Source organism: Pristis pectinata, chromosome 25 (assembly GCF_009764475.1).
Source record: "Pristis pectinata isolate sPriPec2 chromosome 25, sPriPec2.1.pri, whole genome shotgun sequence".
Taxonomy (NCBI): domain Eukaryota; kingdom Metazoa; phylum Chordata; class Chondrichthyes; order Rhinopristiformes; family Pristidae; genus Pristis; species Pristis pectinata.
Window position 1 is genome coordinate 12,382,168 of NC_067429.1, and position 27,193 is coordinate 12,409,360.

At 37.9% G+C, this 27,193-nt stretch overlaps 1 protein-coding gene across 1 annotated transcript in view; it reads right to left on the reverse strand.

The window, feature by feature from the left end:
• Positions 1 to 1,696: 1,696 nt before the first annotated feature.
• stat3 (signal transducer and activator of transcription 3 (acute-phase response factor)) overlaps positions 1,697 to 27,193 on the reverse strand; it is a 42,588-nt gene continuing 17,091 nt past the window's right edge. Inside the window, exons 5-25 of the mRNA XM_052038620.1 lie at positions 26,329 to 26,427; positions 23,856 to 23,948; positions 23,015 to 23,096; positions 22,785 to 22,879; positions 22,531 to 22,682; positions 21,538 to 21,696; positions 20,645 to 20,737; positions 15,310 to 15,369; positions 14,262 to 14,291; positions 12,431 to 12,524; positions 11,012 to 11,059; positions 10,504 to 10,587; positions 9,948 to 10,046; positions 8,920 to 9,055; positions 8,191 to 8,243; positions 7,712 to 7,806; positions 7,307 to 7,446; positions 5,304 to 5,516; positions 4,636 to 4,678; positions 4,283 to 4,398; positions 1,697 to 4,189 (exon numbers count right to left, since the gene is read on the reverse strand). Coding sequence (XP_051894580.1) covers positions 4,134 to 4,189; positions 4,283 to 4,398; positions 4,636 to 4,678; positions 5,304 to 5,516; positions 7,307 to 7,446; positions 7,712 to 7,806; positions 8,191 to 8,243; positions 8,920 to 9,055; positions 9,948 to 10,046; positions 10,504 to 10,587; positions 11,012 to 11,059; positions 12,431 to 12,524; positions 14,262 to 14,291; positions 15,310 to 15,369; positions 20,645 to 20,737; positions 21,538 to 21,696; positions 22,531 to 22,682; positions 22,785 to 22,879; positions 23,015 to 23,096; positions 23,856 to 23,948; positions 26,329 to 26,427 — 2,040 coding nt within the window. The 3' untranslated portion in view covers positions 1,697 to 4,133. The remainder of the gene's footprint in view (positions 4,190 to 4,282; positions 4,399 to 4,635; positions 4,679 to 5,303; positions 5,517 to 7,306; positions 7,447 to 7,711; positions 7,807 to 8,190; positions 8,244 to 8,919; positions 9,056 to 9,947; positions 10,047 to 10,503; positions 10,588 to 11,011; positions 11,060 to 12,430; positions 12,525 to 14,261; positions 14,292 to 15,309; positions 15,370 to 20,644; positions 20,738 to 21,537; positions 21,697 to 22,530; positions 22,683 to 22,784; positions 22,880 to 23,014; positions 23,097 to 23,855; positions 23,949 to 26,328; positions 26,428 to 27,193) is intronic.

Genomic DNA, 27,193 nt, shown 5'->3' on the forward strand with positions numbered 1-27,193 from the left:
TTAGGTCTCTGACTGCCAGCCCGGTGAATCTCTCCCACCTACCTCACCCAGCATTTTCCTTCATGTGCCCTGAAGTGTACCAGGAAAATATGTAATGCCAATTTAGTGCCTCAGACCCAACTGAAGTCTGCTGTGGTGGATCCACAGTATGCCCTTTACAAAATTTTCTTGGCCACTGGTATCATCAGCTTGATTGCATGAATGAAGTTATTGCTGTTGAGTTGTTCCAATGTTCAAGAAGGGAAATAGGGGTAATCCTGGAAAATATAGACCAGTGAGTCTCACATCAGCAGTACAGAGGCTATCGGAGAGGATTCTTAGGGATAGAATTTATGAGTATTTGGAAAACCATGGCCTAATTAGGGGGGCAAATCACATCTTACTAACTTGATTGAGTTTTTCCAAAGAGGCGATGAAGGTAGAACTGTGGACGTTGCCTAAATGGATCTAATGCATTTGACAAGGTCCCTCATGGTAGGCTCAACAGAAGATTAAGGTGCATGGGATCCACAGTGACTTGGCCATTTGGGTTCAGAATTAGCTTGCCCACTGAAGACAGAGGGTGGTGGTCAATGGGACTTATTCTGGCTGGAGGTCCATGACTAGTGGTGTTCTGCAGGGATCCATACTGGGACCTCCGCTGTTTGCATGTGTATATAAATGACTTGGATGAAAATATGGATGCAGTGGGTTAGTATGTTTGTAGATGATAAAGATTGGTGGCATTGTGGATAGTCTGGAAGATTGCTAAAGGATACAGAGGGATTATAGATCAGTTGTAGACATGGGCCGAGAAATGGCAGATGGAGTTTAATCTGGCCAAGTGTGAGGTGCTGCACTTTGGAAGATCAAATGTAAAAGGGACAGTACACTGTTAATGGCAAGTCCCTTAACAGTGTTGATGTACAGAGGGATCTTGGGTCCAAATCCATAGCTCCCTATAAGTGGCTGCATAGGTTGACAGGGTGGTAAAGGTGGTGTATAGCTTGTTTGCCTGTATTAGTTGAGGCATTGAGTTCAAGAGTCAGGAAGTTATGTTGCAGCTTTATAAAACTCTAGTTAGGCTGCATCTGGAGCACTGCATTCAATTCTGGTTGCCCCATTATAGTAAGGATGTGATGTGGAGACTTTGGAGAGGGTGCACAAAAGGCTCACCTGGATCAGAGGGCATATGCTATAAAGAGATGTTGGCCAAACTTGGGTTGTTTTCTCTGGAGCAGCAGACACTGAGGGGAAACCTAATAGAAGTTTAAGATTATGAGAAGCATAGATAAAGGAGATGGGCAGTATCTTTTTTTCTGGAGGGCATGCATTTAAGGTGAGAGTGGGAAAGTTCAAAAGAGATATGCAGGGCAAGTTTTATTTTTAAACAAAGAGTGATGGGTGCCTGGAATGCACTGCCAGGAGTGGTAGTGGAAGCAAATACAATAGGTGGTGTTCAAGAGGCTCTTAGATAAGCTTGTGAATGTGCAGAAAATGGAGGGATATGGACATTGTGTAGGCAGAAGAGATTAGTTTCATTAGCAGTTTAATTATTAATTAGTTCAGCACAACATTGTAGGCTGTACTGTTCTAAGGTACACTACACCACTCTTTTATAATGCATTTTTCCCTTTACATCATTTTGAGTTAGCTGAACTACTGCAGACAATACATAAACAAATTTGAACACCAACTAATAAAACTGACACAACAGGACAGTTAAAGCTCAGGTTTTTAATCAGTAAAAGGGTAAGGAGACATCTTTCAGTAGTACAGCAATAAAATTTACAGCATAAGTGAATGCTGCCTCTATACACTTTTCCATATACACACAGTCAAACCATACATTTCACAAATGAAATTAATCTGTTTTGAGCATTTCAACAGATGCACTGTAGTAGATTGCTTTACAGCTGATCAGTGATGCTTAACTAGTTTTAGAATTCATTGTTGCACATTTTTTTCTTTATCCCAAATACAATGGAGAGGATTAAAAATATGCCTCCCTGCTTCTCAACAGCAGCTGCTTTAGAAGGCTATGTTTGAGCTACACAGAACTGCCTTATACTGAAGCATTTAGATGGCAAGTGGGTTACTCCATTACCAAATGAGTCATAATTCCATTTGGATACATCTTTGAAGCTCTCTGATATAGATTTACCTTCTCCCAAAGTGGTAAATTGAAATCTTTCTATCCAAAAAAACCCCCCAGCTTTAAACATAGTATTTTTCCCACCTCTCCAGTAAGGTTTTGGGAAAATTTCTTTAAAAATGTCACAAAATACTGCTTCTGTGAGGTCTGATTATGGACTTCTGACCAGAGTTGGTGAAAAATTGATAATGTAGTTTCACTCAGCATTCCATGTCTAGCATAATACAAGCTCACTGAAAGTAAAATGTCATACCATAGTATGATCTTCCAAGGACTTTGCATGGGGATGAGAAATAAAACATGCTAATTGATTGTTTTTCTAATTTTTAGGCCAAAAGGCAATTCAAATTGGATTTCTAGTCCTCTCCCCACTGACCCGAAAGCAGGACTCAAATGGTTCAGTCAACCTTTGCCAGATTTGCAAGACATTGGCTTGACATTTTACTTGCATAGTCAGTTTACTTCAAGCAGCCTCAAGCATTTGGGCAACATCAAAAAGTCTTAAAAAGTACATTCCCACTGTTTCTCTATATACTTTCGTCAACACTAAACACAGCTTTATTGAAATGCAGAAGGGTTTCAGACCTCAAATCCTTAGTTAAATGCAAACGCAAAATTTGAATCCATCTGTGACCTAGGCTGATACAAGCAATTTCCACTATTCAACTCTACCATGCAAACAATATACCTCAAAGTTTAAAAATCACTGACAATTCCCTGAAGCAAAATGCAAATTTGTATTTTCAAACACTTCCAAATTTTAGTAATCTTGGATTGTTCTTTCCTCAGTGGCAGCATACCACATGGATGGAGCTTCAACTTCTGTATTTTAAGAGTTGTTTAAAAAATGCTTTTAATATAAAAACAATTTTAGAGAAGAGCTTTTCATTTACTTAACAATCAGCCTCGTTAACATTTCACTGTACTGCTAAATTTAGCATTGCACAATATCCATTCAATCATAAGCAGACTATTGTAATTATACATCGAGCATGTCATGGCCACTGACAATACACTTCTCTTCTATGAACTGGAGAAAGCAGAGCTCATCAGCAGAGAGACTGATATCATTTCCCTTTAGTCTATCTTTAGGACAATCAGAGCTCCATTCAGTACAAGTAATCAAGAGGCCTGGATTGATGATCCAAAGCATGCAAATTCAATTCCCATTTTGCCAGCTCGAGAAATTAAAAAGAAAAATCTTGAAGTAATAAAACAATTCTCTCTGAAAATCAATCTTTGGCTGTTGTACAAACCCAGTTATGTGTTGGTATCCTTTGAGAAGGACCTGTCACCCTTTTGGGTTGACTTTAATCACTTACTGAAATGGCTAACAGGCTACTCAGCTCAAACCTCAGCAATAGTATAAGAGGAAGTTCACTACCTCCTTATCAGCCGTAACAATTACAGATTTTCCCATGTCATCACATGCCCAGAATGAATAAAACACAATTCAAACACTGGTCAACAACATCTTGTTTCCACACAATCAAGTTTCATTTTTCAAACAAGGTGCACTGTGGCCAAGACACAAAAAGTGCATCATCTCAGAATTCAAATCAAGAAATATACCCATGAAGAATTTACTTCTAATCCTAGAGCTATGATTGTGCTTGAAGCTGTTAATAATCTACTAAATCCACATGATAAAGGACAATGAAGGGGCAACATTTTGCCACGATGCACCAGAGCCTGTAACATACGGCACAAAAGGAGTTTCTTTTGAACCATTTGCAAAGGAATGATAGAATCCAAGTTGAAGTACTGGACTGGTAAAATACAAAGCCTTTTGATGGATTAAATTTAGATCAAGCAGTCAGAAGTTGACGTGATACAATGCAGTAAAAGCATTATATGCAAAAGGGCTGTAACTTAAGGTACTAATTCTCAGAAGACAACAGATATAAACAAATTACTTGTAAACCATTGTAATTAGTGGTTCATCATATTGAAGTAATAACTGAGTCAGGATCCCACATTGGCTAATGATGCACAGAATTTACATCGGAGAGGCAGCACACTCTGTGCCAAACTCCATGTCCAGAGTGATGGATTCTGCAAAGCCAAAAAGGAAAAAGACAACAGTTTAAGTAAATTTGACGGAAAATCTCATATCACTCTCTCTCTCTGTTTTTTTAAAACACTTACCAAGGCCACCTGCTGCTCCTTGTTCATTTCCCTCATTGTTGCTCCCACAATGCATTAACGAGTCCAGCGTTCGAGGAGACATTGGAAACAAGTCACTGGTGTTACCAGAATTCGTTCTGTGCAAATTAGATATATGAAGCACAGATTTTCAAATTAGCCAATTTTCCATGGGCATGTGAAATCTAAATAAAAATTTACCAATCGAGTTCATATTGCAACTTAAAAGACATTTCAATATACTGAAATTCTAAATCGGTATAAAGTTACTCAGACAACATGATTTAATTACGAATTTGCCACTAAAATATGCACAACAAATTACTAGGACAAAGTGATGCACTAGCATTACTTACGGTGTCACACAAATGAATTTTCTCTTCAGGTATGCAAATGTTTCTGCAACATAAAATAAGTTCAATATTAAGTAAAATTAAGCAAGGTGGAATTGGTCAATTATTAATAAAAAGGAAAATAATATAGAACCAGCAGACAGGCTAAAAGGAAATTAAAATAGGACATACAGAGCTGAAAGACTGTATGGTCTTCTGCTGTGATATTCTACTCAGAAATATCAGCAAGTTTGCTAAATTGGAAATTCTTTGGCTTCTCAGTTGCTCTGTTGATTAGGGAAACCTTAAATGCCAGTGCAGCCATTTATTATAACAAAGGAAGAAATGTGGCTCTGCTTGGCAGTGAACTCAACGCCACATCAACGTGGAAAACAAAACAGTGCGTTGCTAAGTTAACTGATGGAGAATTCTCTGGGATTGACTGATCCAGAACATCTGGTTGGAGGAACTGGCTGTGCTGAAATAAGTGATACACATGCAACTTCAAGTAACTGATGTGTGTTGCAGCTTAAAAAAGTTATAGTTATTACTTCTCTGGCTTCTTATTTCTTTAGAGTTGGCATATTGAGGTTCTTTGTAGTTTGGACTATCGAGTAAACTCACAATGACAGCTCCTTCTCACCAAAATTCTAAACTTATTTTAAAATATATGTGAGTGTTTAAAAATTCACCTGGATCATTGGGATCAATAGCTTCTGGAGGTTCACTGCAGCAATATTTTCCAAATGCCTCTTCTTTTGGAATGTCAGGATATAAATACACCAGTGGTGACACAAGAATATTGGTGGCATCCATGATCTTGTAGCTTATGATAATGTCAGCAAAGGACATGTTGGTCAGCTGTTGTTTGGTGTACGGCTCCACAGACTGGATTTGGGTTTTTCCTGAAAGGTTAAAAGGGACAAAAAGTTAAAGATAATATACGAAAGGATTTATCGTGCCAAAGTATTTTCTTCAATAACATTAATTTACACCATGCATGAAGTTCTCAAATCTCGTGGTTTGGAAACATTTTGGTCCAACCCAAGTGTAGTACATCAGATGCTGGAAACAGAACACTTGTGTTTTATACACCCAGTGCTAGTGCCAATCAATTATTAAAGATCAAGAATGAATACACCTTATAGCGCTATAATGTGCTCCACTGCCAAGTTCAGAATAGCACTTCTGGTGGAACCAGTTTAAATATTCATACATATTATGTCAACTGTACTGGTGCCTCCAGATATAGGTGGGAGGAGTGGTAGGGCTAAGTACAGAATGTTAAAAAAATAAACTGCAATGCTTACTTGTTAAAACTAACCAAAATGCTTGTACAGTACAGAAGATCCCTACAGAGCTAATTGATTTGCGATCTTGTAAGATGTGGTCCGTTTCCAACAGATATAAAAGAGCTTTCATTCTATCTGACTGAACTCAAGCTGACATCTTGGATTGGACACAATCTGCCAGAAGTACTGCAATAATCCTGCTTAAAAGTGGAATAAACCACGGTGCTTTTGATCATACTTGTAGCTACATGAACCATGCGATGTTTAATAGAAAATTTTAATATTATAAACTTCAAAAGTAGCAAAGTTTAAAATCAGCTAATTGTTCTTATATTTGAGAAACCTTAAGTTACAATCTTCTCATTTCAGCATACCCACTGTTTGTTGCATCTAAACATCACGCAGAGAATAGGTTGGCATAATTAACTCCAATAGATTCGCTTCAGTGTGACTCTGCTCTGACCAAAATAGGACAGATTGGGACCTATTCAATCAAATTCAAAAAGGCTAGCAACTCCAGCTGTGTAGAAGTGTACAAGATCACTTAAGGCTCATATTCCAGTTTCTCTAATAGATTTTATTCAGAATATCAGCACTTCACAACACTTTCCCAATTAAACTGAATAAGAGCTGACTAACATGGATTTAAGTTAAGACTTTTTCCATGCATTTTTCTTGTAGTACTTAGCTTTAAGAAAAACACAGCTGACTAAGATTACACATTACATAATTGGGCAATGTCATGCCATATCTTAAGTGAATAATTAAAAAAAAACATTCTCGGAGTGCAGAGATGGTGGCAAGTCCAGTATTTAGTACCAATCACTTCCTGGTCTTGAAACAACAATTTAGAAGATGGACTGCCTTCTTGAATAGCTGCATGGATGGCAGTCTGATTATAACTGGCATAACTTCAAATGGAACGTGAGTTAGCCAGATTAATGCGAGACTGGAGACATGCATGGACCATACTTGGCAAAACTTCCTTTGCTTTAGGACAATACTCAGTTGAGTTCAACACTGACTATTTCACAGCAATGTCCGATGTCGGCTGTTTATTAGAGAACTAATCTTGTCATACTGTCATGGTGGGATGCGAACTCACTTTCTCGGAAAAAAAAAAGAGGCCCTTCATCAGAACAGTTCTGACAAAGGATTCTAGACCTGAAATAGTAACTGTTTCTCTCCACAGATGCTGCCTGACCTGCTGAGTGTTTCCATCATTTTCTGTTTTAACTTCAGATTTCCAGCATCTGCAGTTTTTCATTTTCAAGCATCAAGCTTGTGTTGACAGTTTACATAAATTATTACACTTTTGAAATGTAATAATTTACTTTATATTGTTGACCAGATATATTTCTCCGCCTACTGAAATTATTTTGCATTCAAAAGTAGCTACGTACCATTGATATCCTTTTCCACCCAAGTAAATGTGATCCCTCCTTCTTTGTTGCTCTCACTAAAACGTAGGAGGAATGTGCCCGGGGGTTTCACGTTCAGCAAGGCTCTCTCTCTTTCTTTACTTATGAAACCCATGATATATCTGAATGGATAAAAATACACATCACACAAATTTTACTAAAGGTTGGTTAAAATATGGGCACAGCATCACATTCAGAATGTTTCCAAGATGAATGTGAAAGTACTATTGAAACTTGGATTATCTGTATGGATGAACATCCCCAGATTTAAACAAAAAAAAAAATGCAGAGTTTGGTGTCTGTTGAATTACAGACAATGGTTGTGTTGCATAAAAAGCATGTGAATGGTTAAATATACCTAAGGTGCATGTTAGAACAAACATTTACCCATCATTCCAGAGAGAGAGAATGAATTTCTTCACCAAGTCTATGATGTTGTCCAGCCACACCCAGAATGAAAATGCTTTGCCAGGCATGTTTTCCTTGATAAATTAGAATGGAGGGGAAAAAAAAAGTTATGAAAGTCATTGAAAACCCTGACAGTTTCCTTATCACAAGCTTTTTTTAAAAAAAATTTATAACAAAAATCCTGAAATTGCTCACACACTTACACAGTTAAAATACCATATTCATCTGCCAGATAAAACATCATGCTGGAAAGTATCAGTTACCAATAACACTTAAATTGTTGGAAACTTCAGAAAGTAAATTGCTGAAAGGATTCTGCTCAAGTATTTTTCAGGGCAGCAAGGTGTTGCTTAAATTCAAAACAAACCACAAACATTTTAAATGAACAATTGAGGAAATTTAAAGATCGCTGCAAATATTTGGACATAAAAATAACTGAAGAAAATGGGTTCACTCACTTTACAGAATTTTGCCCATGTGATTTGGCAGCCAGAATAGGTGACACCAGGACCTAGAAAACAAAACAAAGTATTTATTACAGTAAGAGATCAAATGTATGAAGGTATAGTACAAATAAAATACTTCAGATGTTCCAGTACTCCATGCATTTACTATTATAGAGATTCAATTTCCCACCGGATTGTACAATATTCAAAATAGTTTGAAAGAACAGCTAGAAATAGGTGTAGATGAAGGATATTTGACAGTAAACACAATTGCCAAGGAGTAGAGTCAATACTGATAAAGGACTTCACATCTCTGAATCACAGGAAGTTCCAGTTTTGAATCAAAACCAATTCAATTTTCTTTAGCAATAAATTTATTACATTTGTTTTAAAAACTTAAATGGCAATTTATCACATTGTTAAATGGCCTCTGAACATTTCTGATTGAATTACACTTTATATAATATAGACTTTCATTTTGTAGCCAAACTGCCATAGTTTACACCATCACGATCCTATATCACAATGGAGATGAAGAGGTATATTGTCCTGGACAGAAGAAAATCTCTAGGCACGAGTTGTGTCAGGGGATCTTTATCACCAGGCAGACAGGATTTAATTTCATCTTTCATCAGAAGAACATATTTCCAGTAAGAACAGAACTCCACTAAGTTAAAAATGTTAGTGCTCGGTCATATTGATTCATGGTTCAACTTCAATGACAAGCTTTCTATTACCTACCAAGTAGCTTCTCAGCCAATGTTCCCAGCTGTTCCATATTGAGTCCTCTCTTTGTGGTGGAAGAAAACTGCCAGCTCAGAATCTCTGCTACTTGGTCCCATGTGGCAACTGGAGGTTTTGTGAAGAAGTTCACATTCTGTTTCAAAACAGGAAATAATAAATAATTCTACTATGCAAAACAGCAAAGTGAATGTCATTAATTAGTCATAATATTAACTTAAAATGTAAGTTACTATTTCTATCAGCACAAAAGAACCTTGCTACAGCCTCTAGATTTATCACATGCAACTTCATTACCTTACTAAGCATGGATGAAGTAATCAATAATCCTTACAAAATAGTATAAAATCCTCACAAAATTTCAAAATAGTATGGAATATATAATGCACAATTTAATCAAAACACTATTTGGAAAATTACATTACCATCATTCCCTTTAGTCTATTTATACCATAATCTACTCTCCCACAAAGTGCAAAAGCCTTCAAAACAAAATTAAAGTACCCTCCAGAAAAGAAAAACAAATGGTCAACATAAAAACTTCCATCCTTGTACTTCAGAAAAGCATATCTAACAGCTTGCTGAGACAGATTACATCACAAGGATAACTGCATGTGGATTAAAAATCACATTTTACATTAAACTCATAACCATCAATGTTAAAATCTCTTTAGACACCTGGGATAAGTATATCAAGAATGATAGTGAATGCAGCCAATTTTACATCTTTCCCAATTTTTTCCTTAATAATTTATTTTCACATTTAGTGTTCAAGTCCTTAGAATGTCACTTGAACTCATGCCTTTTTGGTGCAGACCATTGAGTTATGACCAACCTCAGTAAATAAACATATCCAAATAGCTCTGACTTTATATTACCATATTTGAACATGAAAAAAATTAGACATTGCTCTAAAATGGGCCATACTAGAAATTTCTATTTTTATTACTCAATTAAATATTACTCCAAATGCTCCTTTCCAGACTAGACTGGATAACAATAATATAAGAACCAGGTGAATTTCATACCTTCGGATTATTGGTTAACATATTGTACCAAAGGATTGAGGCCCAAGCATTTGGCATCTGGCAGATGTTGGAGATTACAACAACTGGCAGTGAAGAGGTCTGTACATACAAAGAAATGTAAAAAGTTATAAAATGCTTTGAAGAAAACTGATAATCTCATTTGTTCCTTCAACATGGTACTAATATCTCTTACAAAAAAAATTTTCAAAAGTGCACCAAGTAGTTTTCTTCTGCATTGTCTCTGTACCATCTATAGTGCTGGAAATGTTTATAGATGCCATGCACTGATGCATCAACATGTACAAGGATGCAAGTAATCAGTGTGTGTAGCTTGCTTAGTCCAACAACACACAAAAACAGAATGCAAAGCATTTTTCACAAAATTATGGCATTTGTTAGTTGCTGGCACCATTACAACTACCGGCACACTTTTTGCCCTGAAAGTACATTATAATTTAAGTTTGCCAAATACACTTAGAATGTCTGCAAGCAAAAGCAAAGTAAAAAGAAATGCCATGGAAAAAATATGAAGTGGATAATCGATGCTGCAACACACCTCCAAATCAATTTTAAGTCCTTGATGGTAAACTTCTGTCTCAAAAGTTATCAGATGTAGCTCTTCAGTGACGATGAGGGAAGCCTAAAACAACACAAAAAACAGTATTATTACAAATGAAGGTAGTTCAACAGTGTTTTGTCTGGATAAACTACATAAACTTGCCTCTTCAACAAAGCATAAAGACAAACATCCACTACCTCTTCCTTTATACCAATTTCACAAGTTATATTGCTTCAATACAAAAAGCTTGTTATTAAGTGGTGTAGTAACTACAACAGTCTTTATTCTAATTAGGAAAGACTCAGACAAAAAGTACAGAAACAAATCCACTACATTTTGAAGTATGCAAAGCAAGTCTAAGACAAACTCTTCAAACAACTTTGGGATACCACTTTGTAAAAATAGCTATCATGATAAACAGAAACACCAACACCCTGATACACTTGAACAGAGCTGATAATGAAAATTCAGTTTCTTTAAAAAAAAGCATCAAGTTTGTACCTACATCACTACTTGCTCTCCCTCCATTTCCACATCTCTGCTCTCTCAGTGTCTGGAAGGGAAAAAACTCATTAGCTGACATAGTCATGACTTGGATAACAAAATGTTGTACTGCAGTTTCAGTATGTGTTCAATAATTAGAACTGGTATACTTAAAAATATTAAATACATTCTGTAATGCCAAATGCTATTAAAGAAAATATACTAACTACTGTAATTTATCACAAAATAAGAATACAGTGGAAATATTACAAATTCATTTACAAGTGAGGAGTTCATTCGGGCAACATATCTGTTCCAGCCATTGGGTATCCATCTATATTAATTCCATTTACTAGCACTTGATCTATAACCTTCTATTCTTTGGCAATTCAAGCACTCATCCAGATACTTAAATGTTGAGTACCCATCTCCACCAACTTCTCAGGCATAGCTTTCCACATTTCAAATCATCATCTGGGTGAAAAAGTATTTCCCAGATCCCTTCTTGCCCCTCTTTTTAAATCTATGCCCTTTGGTTTTCGTTTTTCCCTTATGGGAAAAGTTCCTGACTGTATGCCTCTCATAAATTTTGTATACCTCCCTCAGGCTTCTCTGTTCCAAGGAAAATACTGCAGCCTTTTAAACTCTCTTCATAATTGAAGCACTGCATCTCATGCAACATCCTGGTAAATTGCCTCTGCATTCTCTCCCATGCATTCGCATCCTTTGTATAATGTGGCAACCAGAACATTAGCTGTGGCCGAAACAAACTCTTATAAAGTTGCACCTTCATGTCCTTGTATTCAACGCCCCAGGTAATGAAGGCAAACATTTCATACATGTTCTTCAGCACTGTATCTACCTGTGCAGTCACCTTTGAGGATCTATGGATTTGTATGTAGTTTCTTTGTCAAAACTCCCTAGTACATTGATAATGTACATCACCTCAATTATCAGGATTAAATTCCACCTACCATTGCTCCACCCAATTTACCTGCTGATCAATGTTGTCTGTAACTTTTCACCATTAACACCAATTTAATATACTCTTTATAAGTTACTTGTCTTTTAAGATGCTGGATACTCTTTAAATTGTAGACGGGGCAATGCAAAAAATTTTGTTGAGAAAATAAATGTTAATATACTTCATAACCTTTAACCATTATTATTTTGTAGTGAATTAGAAGGCTACACAAAAGTATAATTTACAAGTCTTTATCTATCATACTACAGTAATGCATCAATTGTACCAAAAAAAACATTGCAGAAATATGCAGAGATCCAGTTTTGTAGTCACATTGGCATGAATATCTCGGAGTTTTAGCTACTTTGCCAATAACATGAACCAAGTTCTTAAATATATACAGGCAGCCTTTTTGTAGTTAGCAATGAGCAAACATCTCGAATCATATAGTCTACAGCATTTCTCCATAATACTAACCAAATGCTTAAACTCTGCTGACAGACTTCCATTGTTTGATTCTTCCATATTCATAACTTTTGTATTGGTTCCCAATATGTTGAATTTCCGTGATCTAATTTGAAGAAGCAATGAAACTGTAACTGGCATTCAAGCTGGTATTCTACTAGATCATTCTCCACAACTAATTTCAATTCTCTAACAAGTTACTTTGTGGAGCAGACTTCTTCAGTTAACCCAAGAGTTCAACATAAACATCATCATAAGCAATTAACAATTAGTTATGAGTGCTATACAATTGAGGTGGTATTCAGTATTATACTAGAAGTTGCAGTTGTAGAACTAGATAGGGAATTTGTATCAACCTATACAGCAATTGTATAATTTGAAAGTTATCAACAGATTACTAAAACTTCCAAACAAAATCCAATATATAGTAAAACTCTGATAATCCAGCACCTGATTGTTCAGAAATCCTACTGGCCCAATATCAAGCTCACCCATTAGTCCAGAATCTGAGCTGGGAGTCTAGAGTGCAAGAGGGAGGTGTGGCTAGAGCTGGGAGGCTAGAACACAGAGTCAAGAACATGGCTAGGTTTGCGGTTGGTGCTGGGGTCTAGAGTGCCTGTATATTTCCCACTCTTTAAACTCAGTTTCTCCAGAAACTATTATACTACTTTGTAACATGTGGGGGTAAAAAGTAAAGTGAAATAAAGAAGTTTCAGTTGGGAGTAACATCCAATAGTCTGGAAAAATCCACTAGTCCAGCACTCCCAAAATTCCAATGGTGCTAAATTATCAGAGTTTTATTGTGTTGCAAATACAAAAATTCTGCATTAAAATGCTAAATTTTTCCAAGTGTTTAAGATGTTGAAGATGAAAGTAGACATGTGTCTAAGATGAATCATGGATTAACAGCACAACAAAATAGGATTTATAAAGGAATACATTATTTATATTGGATCTGGAAATAATAAATGTTTAATACACATTTGCCTAAAATTTCTTTCAATTATTTAAATAAGTGTTGAAGCTCGACAATTTCCATACTTTATCACTTTCTGACTAAACCAATACAAGTAATAATTTAAAACAGAATCTAGCTAGTAGGGGTTCAAAGAAAAATTCTGCAGCTTCAGAAGTACAATTGGATTCAATAGACCGAAATCCTAGCTAACCAAATTATGAAACAAAAAGCACATTTTGTGATAACAATTAGATCTCTCTCATTCTGAAGTAGCCTAGTAAACTATACAGTTCATACACATTAGAGATGGGTATTAAATGCAGTTCTGGCACCATAATCCACATCCCAAGAATAAATTTTAGTTCAACTTTTGTTATGCAGAGTCTGGAAAGACATTGACCTTATTCAAGCAAGTTCACTTTTGGCTATTTAACCCAATTTTAATGACTGCTCTGTGCCTATTGGGGCCTCAGGCAGAGTTATATAATGCTGAGTGACTACCTTCAGTTTAATTGCATCATGAACAAAGGGAAAGGCAAGAACACTATTCATCATACCAAAGAGTCTTCTGATATATTGAGGTGATTTGAATCTTACTTTTCTTGTGTTAAACAAATTTGATTTGTATTTTTAGCCTGAACAATATAGATGGCGTACCCTGTACACCCCTCCCATTGTAGGATGGTAAGCCATTTATATAACTTGCAGTGTTAAGTATTTTTGTAAAAGGTTAATTGCTAATTCTATGGCATATCCCTCCTGCTCATGACACATTACAGTTGCAGTTCGGTGGAAAGTATAGAAAATGGCGTACAAACAAAACACCTCAAAATATATCGTCCAGCATGAAGTGAAGAGCTGAAAAAAGGAAATCAAAAATCTCACCCCCTCAGTGCAGAACCATCTCCAGAATCCCTGAAACAAGATTGACAGAAAACATTAGAATGCATATTCTGTTAAGGTCTGTGATGATGCAAATTGAGAAGAAATTAACTGATTTTCTTACAGCAATTTTAATTAGGTGAAACGGTTTTCTCCCCTTCTCTCCCCCTTTCATAAAAGTATAAACAAGCCAAATTTATGCAACTTCTCCTCATTTAATATTTTAATCATTATTATTTGTGAGAGAAGCAATAAAATACAAATACAATCTTCAAAAGTGCCCTTTCCAGAACTCAAAACAGTACTCCAGATATACGCTAAGGCTCTGTAAAAGTGAACTACAATTCACACCCCTTTGCTTTCCAGCCCTGTTGCAGTAATTCTATTAGCCATTCCACTGTAGAAATTTGGGTCACCTCGTCTACCTTGAACAATAAACTCTGCCAGTTTATTGGTGCCAATGATGTTTTAATGCACTGACTGCAGGAGGTTCCATCTATAACCTCAACACAACTCCAAATACATTATAGCACATGGTAGGAACACTTGCAAGTTACATCAATACACTGATCCTATACTACTGGGCAGGATCAACTGATTCAGTGTTAGGTTCTGTTGGATAATAAGGTTCAATATTTCATTGTCTCTTGAAATATGAGACTGGAAACATGACAGAATGACACATAAAAGTGAGCCCCAGAGTGAGGGATAATGCCTGTCTCTGCATGTGTGCGCGCACATCTACATGTGTGGTTGGGGGGGGGGGGGGGGGGGGGGGAGGAAGAAGAGGGGAGGAGGGAGAGCAGGGGGAGACCGCCGCTTAAAAAAGTATCCATCACCATAAAAACATTGACATAGCATACTAATTAACCTTGGTTTTTTTAAAATAAATTATACGTACACTGCGTGGAAACAGAGTGGAAGGAATTATGTTCTTACAATGGAAAAGAACATTTGTTAGAAAATACAGCAACAAATATTCCCAGCAAAATAAACATATCCAGAATTAACATTAATGTGCTTAATGGTTTAGTGATTCATTTGCACTCACTTGTCAATGGCAACCTTGATCTTAAGCTGATAATTTAACTCAGGAAATTTAACCAGCAACCTGAGAACAGAAAGTATATATGAGGTACAAAGTAAAAAAAAATGACAGACTGAAAAGCAAATGTCATTACTGTATTACACGCATGAAGAACACATTGTGGTTTAAATGCAGGAAACCTTTAAGACAAATAATGGTGCAAATAATTAGCAGCAGGAAACTACTCACTGCTATGATAACATCTTAAGGGAAATTACCTCAGTGTAGTACCAAATTAATTAAGGTTGCTTAGTCTATTTGCAAGATGACTAAATATTCATACTGTCATTTTCACTTCATTAAAGTGATTTTATCTGCTTACAGATGCATATTTCAGCATGATAATCTGACATGAACACAAGACATGTATGTGAAATCCATTTAAAGGGAGCACCTTACTTTCTAAGGGTTTACATCATTTGCTGATAACTCCTCCTCCAGTAGTCCCTCGGGATTGAGGATGACTTGCTTCCATTCCGGTTTTGTGGGTTCTGAGGTAGCTAATGAGGCCACAGTAAGAACCACAGACGGGGAAGGAGGTAGCTGGTGCAGCAGATGAGTGAGTGGTTTGAGGTGGTGCACTCCTGTTGCTTACACAGGGCTTCTGTATGCTCCTAACAGACAGCCTCAAGGTTCGCAATACAATCGCAAATGCTACTTGACTGATTATGGGTCAGTGTTTCCATATTTGCTGCTAGGGTGAGTGGCACTCTATATCTGCATACAGAGTTCGATAATTCCACAACTATATTCTTGGATGAAGCAGAATTGCAAATTTAGATTCCCGCTTTGCAGTTTGAACTCAATCACCATTTAGTATTTAATAGTCTAGAACTGGAAGAAGATTGAGCAAGCACAATAATGCCTGGCAATTCCATCAAAGAATGTCCCCCATCCAAGCATTCAGCAATTGGGGGGGGGGGGGGGGGGGGGGGGTGGGGAAGTTTCCGCATAAGTGAGACAACTAACAACCATTTCTGGCTTTCCTGCATCACTCATTCAACCACACACCTGCAATGTGATGCCTTCATTTGGGCAGCAAGTGATCATGCCATTCTGCAAAAAGCTTGTTTTGCAGCATTACAGGGGAATGTGTGCCATTTTGTCCTCAGGGCACCAGTCATTTGGCATTCCCAGGACAGCATGGACTTGCTAACATTGCACTGGACTGGAAGACCTACAAACCAACTAAAATCCTTGCCTTCATTTGTTGGCCCCTTTCTCCTGACTCCCAAACCTTGGCCAAAACCCGTAATGTATAACCTGCCCACTGACCTGCAGCTGGCCTTCCTCCAGATGTCCCTGATTCTCCACCCCCCCCGCCCCCCACTTGCAGCCAGCTTCTCCAACCCATCAATAGCCAGAGGTTCTGATGTTCTCCTCACACCCTCAACCACACTCTCTCCAATTCCTCAAGTCATTCATCCCCCACATAGGCTCCCAAATGTACTCACTTTTACCAGATGCTGGTGTGCTGGCATCAAAGCCATACCACCCCACCCACTCCAAACAAATGCTGAACGTATCCCCTACTAGCATCAGAACCAACCCCCACCACATGCCACTTTGATCCCCGTCCATGCCCACATCTACCAGTTAGATCTTCACCCCAACACACCAGTGTCAGTCCAGTTTCTTTAGTCTTACTCCACGCACCCTCTCACAATCAAAACAGCCAGAGGATCCCTTATGAATGCAGGAAAATCCCCGATTCAAAGCCCTTCTCCAAAACCCAGTCTAAGTCCCAAATATGGCAAGCCTCCTGTGGCCATACTCAGGTAGAAGAGCGTTTTCAAATGCGAAAATTGTCATGTGCAGCCAGCCTCTCCAACCCATCAATAGCCAGAGGTTCTGATGTTCTCCTCACACCCTCAACCAGACTCTTTCCAATTCCTCAAGTCATTCATCCCCCAGATAAGCTCCCAAATGCACTCACTTTCACCAGGTGCTGGCGTGCTAGCTGACCTTTTATCTCAGTTCTACTTTCCTTCACTACCCCTATATCCCTTAAAATCTCTCGGTCTGTCTTCTCAATATATTCAGAAACTGAACCTCTCCACTCTTCTTGGCTGGCCCTTTATTTTGAGACAGTGACCTCTTGTCTTAGATACCCCAACCAGTGTAAACATCAACTCTAAGCTCTAAAGTCTTTTTCAGAGAATACACCACTAGTCTTTTTAATCTTTTCTTCCTATGAAAAAAAACATCTCAAAATCAACCTGGTGAACCTTCACTGCACTCTATAGTAAGACCACAAGATATAGGAACAGAATTAGGCTATTCAGCCCATCGAGTTTGCTCTGCCATTCAATTAAGGTCGATTTTTCTTTGCCTCAACATTCTCCTGCTTTCTCCCTGTAACCCTGAACCCCCTTACCAATCAAGAACCTATCAATCTCTGCCTTAAGTACACCCAATGACTTGGCCTTTACAGCCCTCCATGGCAGGAATTACATCACCCTCGGGCTGAAGAAATTCCTCATCTCAGTTCTAAAGGGATGTTCCTTTATTCTGAGGCTGTGCACTCAGATCAGACTCTCCTTCTAATGGAAACACCCACTCCATGATCAGTCTATCCAGGCTTTCAGTATTCAGGTTTCAATGAGATTCCCCCTCATCCTTATGAACTCCAGACTACAGGCCTAGAGCCATCAAACTCTCCTCATACGTTAAGTCTTTCATTCATTTCAACCCAAAATTGCTCACAATCTAAATGCAGTCTGATCAATGCCTTATAAAGCCTCAGTAGTACATCCTTGTGTTTATATTCTAGTCCTCTTGAAATGAATGCCAACACTACTAACTCAACTTGCAAGCTGACCTCAAGGGAATCCTGAACTAGGACTCCCAAGTCCCTTTGCACCTCTGATTTTTGAATTCTCTCCGTTTAGAAAGTAGTCTACCCCTTTATTCTTCCTACCAAAGTGCATAACCCCATACTTCTACTTCTTTGCCCACTCTCCGAACTTGTCTAAGTCCTTCTGCAGTCCAATGTCAACTCTTGCCTCTCTTACCCTTTATGTAACTAAAAAAACTTACCATCTTCTATTATTGGCTAGTTTACCCTCATTATTTCATTTTCTCCCCATTATTGCTTTTTTTTTTATTTGATGGTTTTAAAAACGGCTTCCCAATCCTCCAGCTTCCCAATAATCCTCACCATATTGTATGCCTTCTCTTTTGGTTTTATGCTGCCCAACTTTTCTTGTCAGCCATGGTTGCCTCGTCTACCCCTTGGTATGCTTCTTCCTTGGGACATTATCACTGTAATGTTGCCTTTCTTGCATGCCTTTTCTATCTCCTGGCGTCTTTTGTACCCCACATCCTGACTACTATTCAGAGGCCTGCATATAGAACCATACAGCACAAAACAGGCCCTTTGGCCCACCATGTTGTGCCGTCCATCAAACCACCCTCACACTACCTAACCCCTTCCTCCCGCATATCCCCCCATCCCACACTCCTCCATATGCCTATCCAACAAGCTCTTGATCCTGTTCAATGTATCTGCCTCCACCACCACCCCAGGCAGTGCATTCCATGCACCAACCACTCTCTGGGTGAAAAACCTCCCCCTGACATCTCCCCTGAACCTCCCACCCATAACCTTAAAGCCATGCCCTCTCGTCTTGAGCATTGGTGCCCTGGGAAGGAGGAGCTGACTGTCTACTCTATCTATTCCTCTCAGTATTTTGTATACCTCTATCATGTCTCCTCTCATCCTCCTCCTTTCCAGTGAATAAAGCCCTAGCACCTTAAGCCTCTCCTCATATTCAATACTCTCCAATCCAGGCAGCATCCTGGTATATCTCTTCTGCACCCTCTCCAACACCTCCACATCCTTCCTATAATGAGGCAACCAGAACTGAACACAATACTCTAAGTGTGGCCTAACTAGAGTTTTGTAAAGCTGCATCATCACCTTGCGGCTCTTAAACTCAGTCCTGCGACTTATGAAAGCCAACATCCCATTGGCCTTCTTAACTGCTCTTTCCACCTGTGAGGCAACTTTCAATGAACTGTGAATATGGACCCCCAGATCCCTCTGCTCCTCCACACTGCCAAGTACCTTGCCATTTACCCAGTACTCTGCCCTGGAGTTTGTCCTTCCAAAGTGTACCACCTCACACTTCTCCGGATTGAACTCCATCTGCCACTTGTCAGCCCAGCTCTGCATCCTATCAATATCCCTCTGTAAGCTCTGACAGCCCTCCACACTATCCACAACACCGCCGATCTTAGTGTCGTCTGCAAACTTACTAACCCAGCCCTCCACCCGCTCATCTAAGTCATCTATAAATATCACAAAAAGTAGAGGTCCCAGAACCGATCCCTGCAGGACACTAGTCACTGCCTTCCAATCCGAGGGCACTCCTTCCACCAGTGTATAATGCCCATCAGTGTCTTTTTACTTTTGTGGTTCCTCATTTTACATGTTCTGATCCTATAATCGCTTCTTGTTATAAATCTATTTAAATATAGATCTAATTTCATTTTTACCAACAGAGCCACCCCTCCCCTCTGCCCACCTGCCTGTCTCTTCCATAGGATGTGTATCCTTGGATGTTTAGCTCCCAGCTCTGATCCTCTTTCAGCCACATCTCTGTGATGCCCCCGACATCATACCCAGCAATTTTGATCTGCGCTATGAACTCATTCACCTCGTTGTGTATACTGCGCGCAAATTCAACACCCTCAGTCCTGTATTCACTGCCTCACTGTCAATCAGAAACTATGCAAATGTTACACATATCAGAACTGTACATAATATTTCAGATGCAGTCTCACCAGACCTTTATATAGATAGAAATATCTTGCTCAACTCTTGTACTCAAATTAAAACCTCATGCAATAAACCAACACACTTTTGGCCCTCCTAATCACTTGCTGAACCTGCACGTTAACTTTCAGTGCACAAGGGCACCCAGGTTCCTCTGAACACAAACACCTTTCAGTCTCATTACTTAGAGAGATACTCTGCTTTTCTGCTTAAAATCTCGATTTCCAGAAAATGAGACTGCTACAGAGACATCTTAATTCCATGTAGGAAATCAAGTGAAATTTTTGTATATTCAGTGATGAAGTTTAGTAGAGTTGGCAGTTGTTTCTTTAAAAAATATTTATAGTACAATTCCTAGCCATGATTACTTTAAATATCAATTAAAGTGCATTTAAACTGACCAATTTGCAACCAACCACAATAGCAAAATTGATACCTAATAATTCAGATGAATATTTTGCCACCATAATCCATAGGATTTTTGTAGTGGTGCATTACCATGACTGCTTTACTGCCTACCTCACTTTAGTCGTGAATTGCACACCCGTTTTGATCACTAGGGGACGGTCTGGATGCATTGGCATGCAAGGCTGTCTCTCCACAACAAAAGCACTAAGGAAAAAAAACACATTAAGTCAATCAGAAACTATGCAAGTGTTACAAATTAATCTTTAATTAACTATATTTAATAGTATCTGTTGGCACAGTGCTAAGTATGTTATTTAAATTAAAGCTTGGTTGATCCCTGCCAATTTGAAAATGGTGTGAGTGGGTGTGTGGAGGAGTTAGGCTTCTTTTGAAAAATAATTGTCAGCACCAACACTATTGGATGACTGAAGGAAAAACTGCAATTGATTGACTGGCTAGGGGGAAAATACAAGTTTGCTGTATGAACATGTGGCACAAACCTCATGATCTGGGTTTACACTTATTCCAAGGCAACCAGACGGCACATTTGTTTTGACACACTAATGCACAGTTTGTGCCAATACATGACAAAAATAGCAAAAACTTTACATTGAAGGCTGCAGATAAAGGAATGGGATGTAGTAATCAACTCAGGTGCATTAAAACAATCTTATAATAATTACAACAGATGGCCTGATAAAAGATGCAGATGTGCCATTGTCATCCAACTGTCCTTGAAATCTGCATTTCGATGTCGCAGAGCAGCACAAGAGGAGTCACAAAAACTACTAAATTAATAGCTTGTTGAAGTAGTTTTTTTAAAATTAAATGCCAATGTGGAAAATTGCTTTATTTTTTTCTGTGAATGAATGTCATTCCTCATAAATTGGTATTTATAAATAATGGAACTAAATTGCATACATAAAATGGCACAGAATAATGGTAGTTACCAGAGCTATGGGTTGTATAAACTCATAGGATTGATGTGCACAAAAGCAAAGTACCTTTTAATTAAGCTCCTAAATAATTCAACAATCCTCTCTTCCAGCACAGGTCTGTGGTGAACAATAGGGTCACCTTTGTATGAAACTTTTTGCTGCAGTTCTTCCAGTTTTTTAATCTGTTGTCGTGTCTGAAGCTGAGACTCAGCCAAAGATGTAATCCTGATGAATTGGGAAAACAAAGTACACATTATGCCAAGTAGACATTTGATCTGCATCTTAGATTCTACTGCCAAAGTTTTTTTAAAATTTCAAACAAGATTTTTACTGTGCCGAAGCAAAATCCTGCAGATGCTGGAAATCTGAAATAACAGAAAAGGCTGGAAGTATTCAGAAGGTAAGTATCTGTGTTGAAGATTATTGACCCAAAACATTAATTTAGTTTCTCCCTCCACAGCTACTGTTGAGCTTACATTCCAGCTTTCTAGATTGTTATTGGGTTTTGCTGAAGACTGAACTGCAACTTTTACCGAGCAGGCACAGTGACATACAGAATAGACTATTACAGAAACAAATGAAAAAATCCTATTTTGCATTCAAAGTGTTAGTTTAATACAGGCTGGTAATCCACATTCAACCATCCCTGTTCTCCCAAAGATTTCAGTGAATGCTGATATGCATGATATTGATGCAACAAACTGTTCCTGAAAATTAACTGGTTCATATGGCACCATCAACTAAGTAAATTGTTTTCTACTAACTAACATTAGTTACAGCCTGCCAACCTAAGGCTTGCTTTATTCCTACTGTTCTCCATCTGTTAACCAAGTCTAGCAGAATGTTCACCCCCTTTCCATGTCCTGACATTTACTGTCAGTTTCCTATGTGAGACTTTAGCAAAAGCCTTCCACAAATCCAAATACACATCCACATATTTTTAAGAATTCCAAAAATTAGCTAAACAATTTCAGTTTCACAAATCCATGCTGCCTCTGCTCAGTCAGATTATCTTATTAGAAAGGAAGAATGATTTCTCAGTTACTAATTATTTTATACCAGTTCTCAAGGCGATCAAGGCAGATGTTGGGTGGACCTCCTATACATGCTACTTGTTGCCGCCTTTTCCAGTCAGCCAGTTCCTCATCCATTAATGTCTTCTGCACAAACTCTACAGTAGACAGCAGGGCAGCTAAGTCAGTGACTATTTGCTGTTTAGAAATAAAAGGTTTATGGTTAGAATAAGAATTACTTTAAACGGGTTTACAATAAGCAAACAATCTCCTTTTTTTTTTAAAAGAAACAAACATTACCCTTCTCATCTGATCCAAAGCAGTCAACATCTGTTCCAGTTGTGCCATCTTCTGCCTTGTTGCTGCTTGTGAGTTCCCATTTAAATCTTGCACATCTGTTAACATTTAGAGCAAAGTTCTTTTTTTCCCCTTTTAACATTTTAATAAATTAACTATTTTCAATTTACAATGCCTTGATAAGTTACTTTGCTACGATGGATCATTTTAAACCAGTCCACAGTACAACTCACCTCCTTGGCTCTTTAAGGTCTTGTAGTTGAAATCAAAATCATCCTGAAGGTTTTCTAATACTTTAATCTTGTGTTCAAGATCCTGTACGACAATTAAAAACGTAAATCTTACATTTACTATGACATGATAATTTGCAAATTTCACTTAAAGCAAAAATAATTTCAAGCTACATTTTTTCCAAACCATTTGGATTAAATTTGCACTATGAAACTTCAAGTTAAAGCACATTTTTAAGAGAAAAGCCACTGAGTAGCAGGTGGTTGAAGTAAATGAGTCGTGGGAGCACAACCTTCAGCATGTAAACAGAAGTGTAAACATACTGAGCAACAAAGCAGCCTGAGTGGCTGAACGGTAAACTCAAATCCTAAATTTGACGTTAGCCAATGATTACCACGTAGCACACCTGTCTAGCCATACATGGGACCACTATTAAATCTTTTGAGCAATCACCTTGCCTTGCTTGACAGTCCCTGATGATCACAGCAATACTCAGGATTACAAAACTGATTAATTTCCTTAATATAGTTCAGTAAAAATCTTTAACTAGGAAATATCTTTACTATATTTTTTGCCAAATGCAGAGTATAAATATCTAAAACAATAAGAATTCTAATCAAATTCAAACCTATGCAAGACCCCTTCTACCATAATTTGATACACTTCTACATAGTGACCACTCACCTTTGTGGGACCTTAATTTTTTTAACTAGCGATTATAATACTTATATTTTTAATTTAAGCAGTAATAGAGGAATTAGAAATCCATTTACTACAACGTACACAGTTCATATAAATGCAAAGATATAACTTGTATTGTTTTGGTACTTCAAATGGACTCACCTGCACTCTCTTCCGTACATCCTGCAGATTATGTTCAAGAATCTGCTGCTTCTCAGTTACTACAGAACTGTGATGTGGTGACTGTCCAGCTTGCTTTAAAATTAAAATATATGCAAATTCAGAGGAATGAAAAGGTAGGTGTGTGGAATATGTAGAATGTCTAACTGAATGCTGGATTAATTGGAAAATAACAAGACCGAGCACAATTAAGGTTGTTAGTCCTTTTAAGACAACTGGGGAAAAAAAAAACAGGAGGTGTGGAATGGATAGAATCTTGTTTCTCCTCTATTAGCAATTAAGTTCTAATAGTGCCAATCATTCTGTGAATATATTTTGTTTGTACCCTTCAGGTCAGATATTTCTAGAAAATTACCAACCACAAATAGAACCCTGTTCTACCGTTCAATATGGTCATATGGCTGATCTTTCACCACAGCACCGCTTTGAAGCTTTGAACCAATAATCTGTCAAACACATTCATATTCAAAAATTCTATCCGACCTTTTCCTAACAATACTCATTGACTGAGCCACCACAGCCCTTTTGGCTTGAGAATTCCAAAGATTTACTACCTGTGGGCAAAGAAATTTCCTCATCTCACAATCCCTTATGAGACTGTAAACCTGCTTCCAGTCCAATAAGAATTTTCTCATTTTTATAAACTCCTAATACTGGAACATCAGACCTGTATATAATATTCTAGGAACAGTCTCACTAGGGCACTATACAACTGTTGCATGCCATTGTTACACTTGTATTCAAATACTCTTGCAATAAAGGCAATAAAAAAATTGCCTTCCTAATTACTTGTTCCTGCACGTCAACTTCCAGTGATTCATGAACAAGGATACCCAGGTCCTCGTGAACACTAATACTTTTCAATTTCTCACCATGCAAAAAAATTCCACTGTTTTCTACTGAAGTGGATAACTTTACATTTTTTCCATTTAATATTCCACCCGTCATATATCCTCACCAAATTACATTGCCTCTCTGCACCCCCCTCACATTCCATCCTGGCACTCAGCAAACATGGATACATTACACCTGGTCTCATCATTCATATCAATTGATATTGACTGCAAACAGTAGAAAACCCAGGACCAATTTCTATGGCATCCCAGCTGTTAGGACCTTCCAACCTGGAAATGATTATTCTTACTGTTCTCTGTCCATTAATCAATCCTACACCACTATATTATCCCCAATCCCATGCATTCTAATTTTATTAAAAAAACTTCTCGTGTTGCACCTTAAAGGCCAGCTGAAAGTTCTACTACACCAGCCCACTATGTCTATTGTTAGTTACAATTCCAGAAATCAACAGATTTGACAAACACAAAATTTACAATTTATTAATCCCTGCTAAATCCTATTATTGTTTTCCCAAGTGCCCTGCTACGAAATCCTCAATAAAAGGTTCTGCAATCTCCTCTTCTGATATCACGCAAACTGGTCCATATTTTCACACTTTCTCTCACCCTCTTTTTTTTAAAACAAAAAAAATGGTAGGGTTACATTTGCTATTTTCCAATCTGTAGGTACCGTTTCAAATCTATGGAATTTTGGAAGATGATAACCAGTCCTCTCGAAAGTCACCCCTTGGGATCCAGGTCATCAGACTTTGGGAATTACAATCATCTGTTATTTCTATTCATTTCTCCAATACTATTGTTATAATAATGCTAACTAACTTCTTCTCTTCATTCAATCTATACCTGTTGTTCTCAACTATTTCCAAGAGGTTTTCTGCAGCTTCTTTAATGAAGATACAAAATGTGTTTAATTTCTCCACCAGTTTTTTCTTAATATACCTTCTCCTGCCTCAGTCTTAAGGGACCCACAATAATTTTTGCTTCTTTCCACACCTACAGAAGTTGTTACAGTCTGTTTTTACATTTCTGGCTAGATTATCTCATTCTACTTTCCTTATCAATTTCTTGGTCTTCCTTTGCTCATATCTCAGAATTTTCCCCCGAACCTTAGGCTTACCAATTTGGTTTCACAAACAAGACTTTTATCTCATACTTATCTAACTTCTCATTAGCTATGGATGAACGTCTGTGTGTTGTGTTTTGTGCCTTAAAAACAGGACATTTGCTGTAAGCAGAATATAATTTCTTGAAATATTTTTAATATGGTTTCGAACTTGTGCCTCATAATCTGTAGTCTTTTTCTCCTTCACTTTCATCCTATCTACACTGGAGGTTCTGTCACAGACCACAATAACTGGGTCTTTTTCCTCCCACTCCAAGTTCCTCTTAAGCCCCAAGAAGACACCAGGCACGCAAATGCTCACAGCTGCAAAAAACAGAGTACATCCTGCTAACTATAACATTCCCTATCACAACTATATTTTATTTCACTCCCCCAACTTCAGTAGAACAAAACACAGGAGTATAAAATGTGAATGCTGCACAAAAGATTTATATTGAGGGCAAAACATTTCATTCACTTTATTTGGACCATTTACCTGTGAGACAGATGCAGCAACTTGAAGGAGACGAGCTTCTTCCCATAAGCATCTTGCTATGATTCGTGCAATTTCCATTGGCCTCTCCAAATACCTATTCTGGGAAAAAAGAACCCAAGGATAATTATTAGCAAATTAGTTTCCACAAGGCAAGACTGCTTCTATGAGGCTATCAAAAAAATGCAATCAATGAAGTGGATTCAATTTTCCATAATGGTTGCTTATTTAAATGACAATTTTAAAAAATCTGATGGCCACTATGGACATGCAATGAAAACTTAAGACAGATAAAGAAAGTTATGTGACAAACTTCATGATTAATTACAGCAGCATCAAGGAACTGGACTCCTTCCACCTTAACCTTGGACAATTGATAAATGTAACCCTATGAAAGCGTTAAGAGCAAATGGACATTCTAAATAGGGACCTCCACAATTTTAATTATCAAAATTTAATCTGTCACTGTCTCAAATAAATTGAATTTAATTCATTAAATACAAAAATCTCTACTACTTTCACTGGTAAAGAGAAAGTACTGCATCATTAATTGCGGACAGAAGCCAACAAGAAGCTGATCAGGGCAAGTATCAATGAAACTTGTGAATAATATAATTTTTAAATAAAATTTTATTTACAGCGTGGTAACAGGCCCTTCCGGCCCAACGAGTCTGCGCCGCCCATTTTAAACCGAAATTAACCTACCCGTACATCTTTGCAATGTGGGAGGAAACCGGAGCACCTGGAGGAAACCCATGCAAACACGGGAGAACGTACAAACTCCTTACAGACAGCGATGGGAATCGAACCCCGATCGCTGGCGCTGTAATAGCACCGCGCTAACCGCTACGCTACCGTGCCGTTCTAC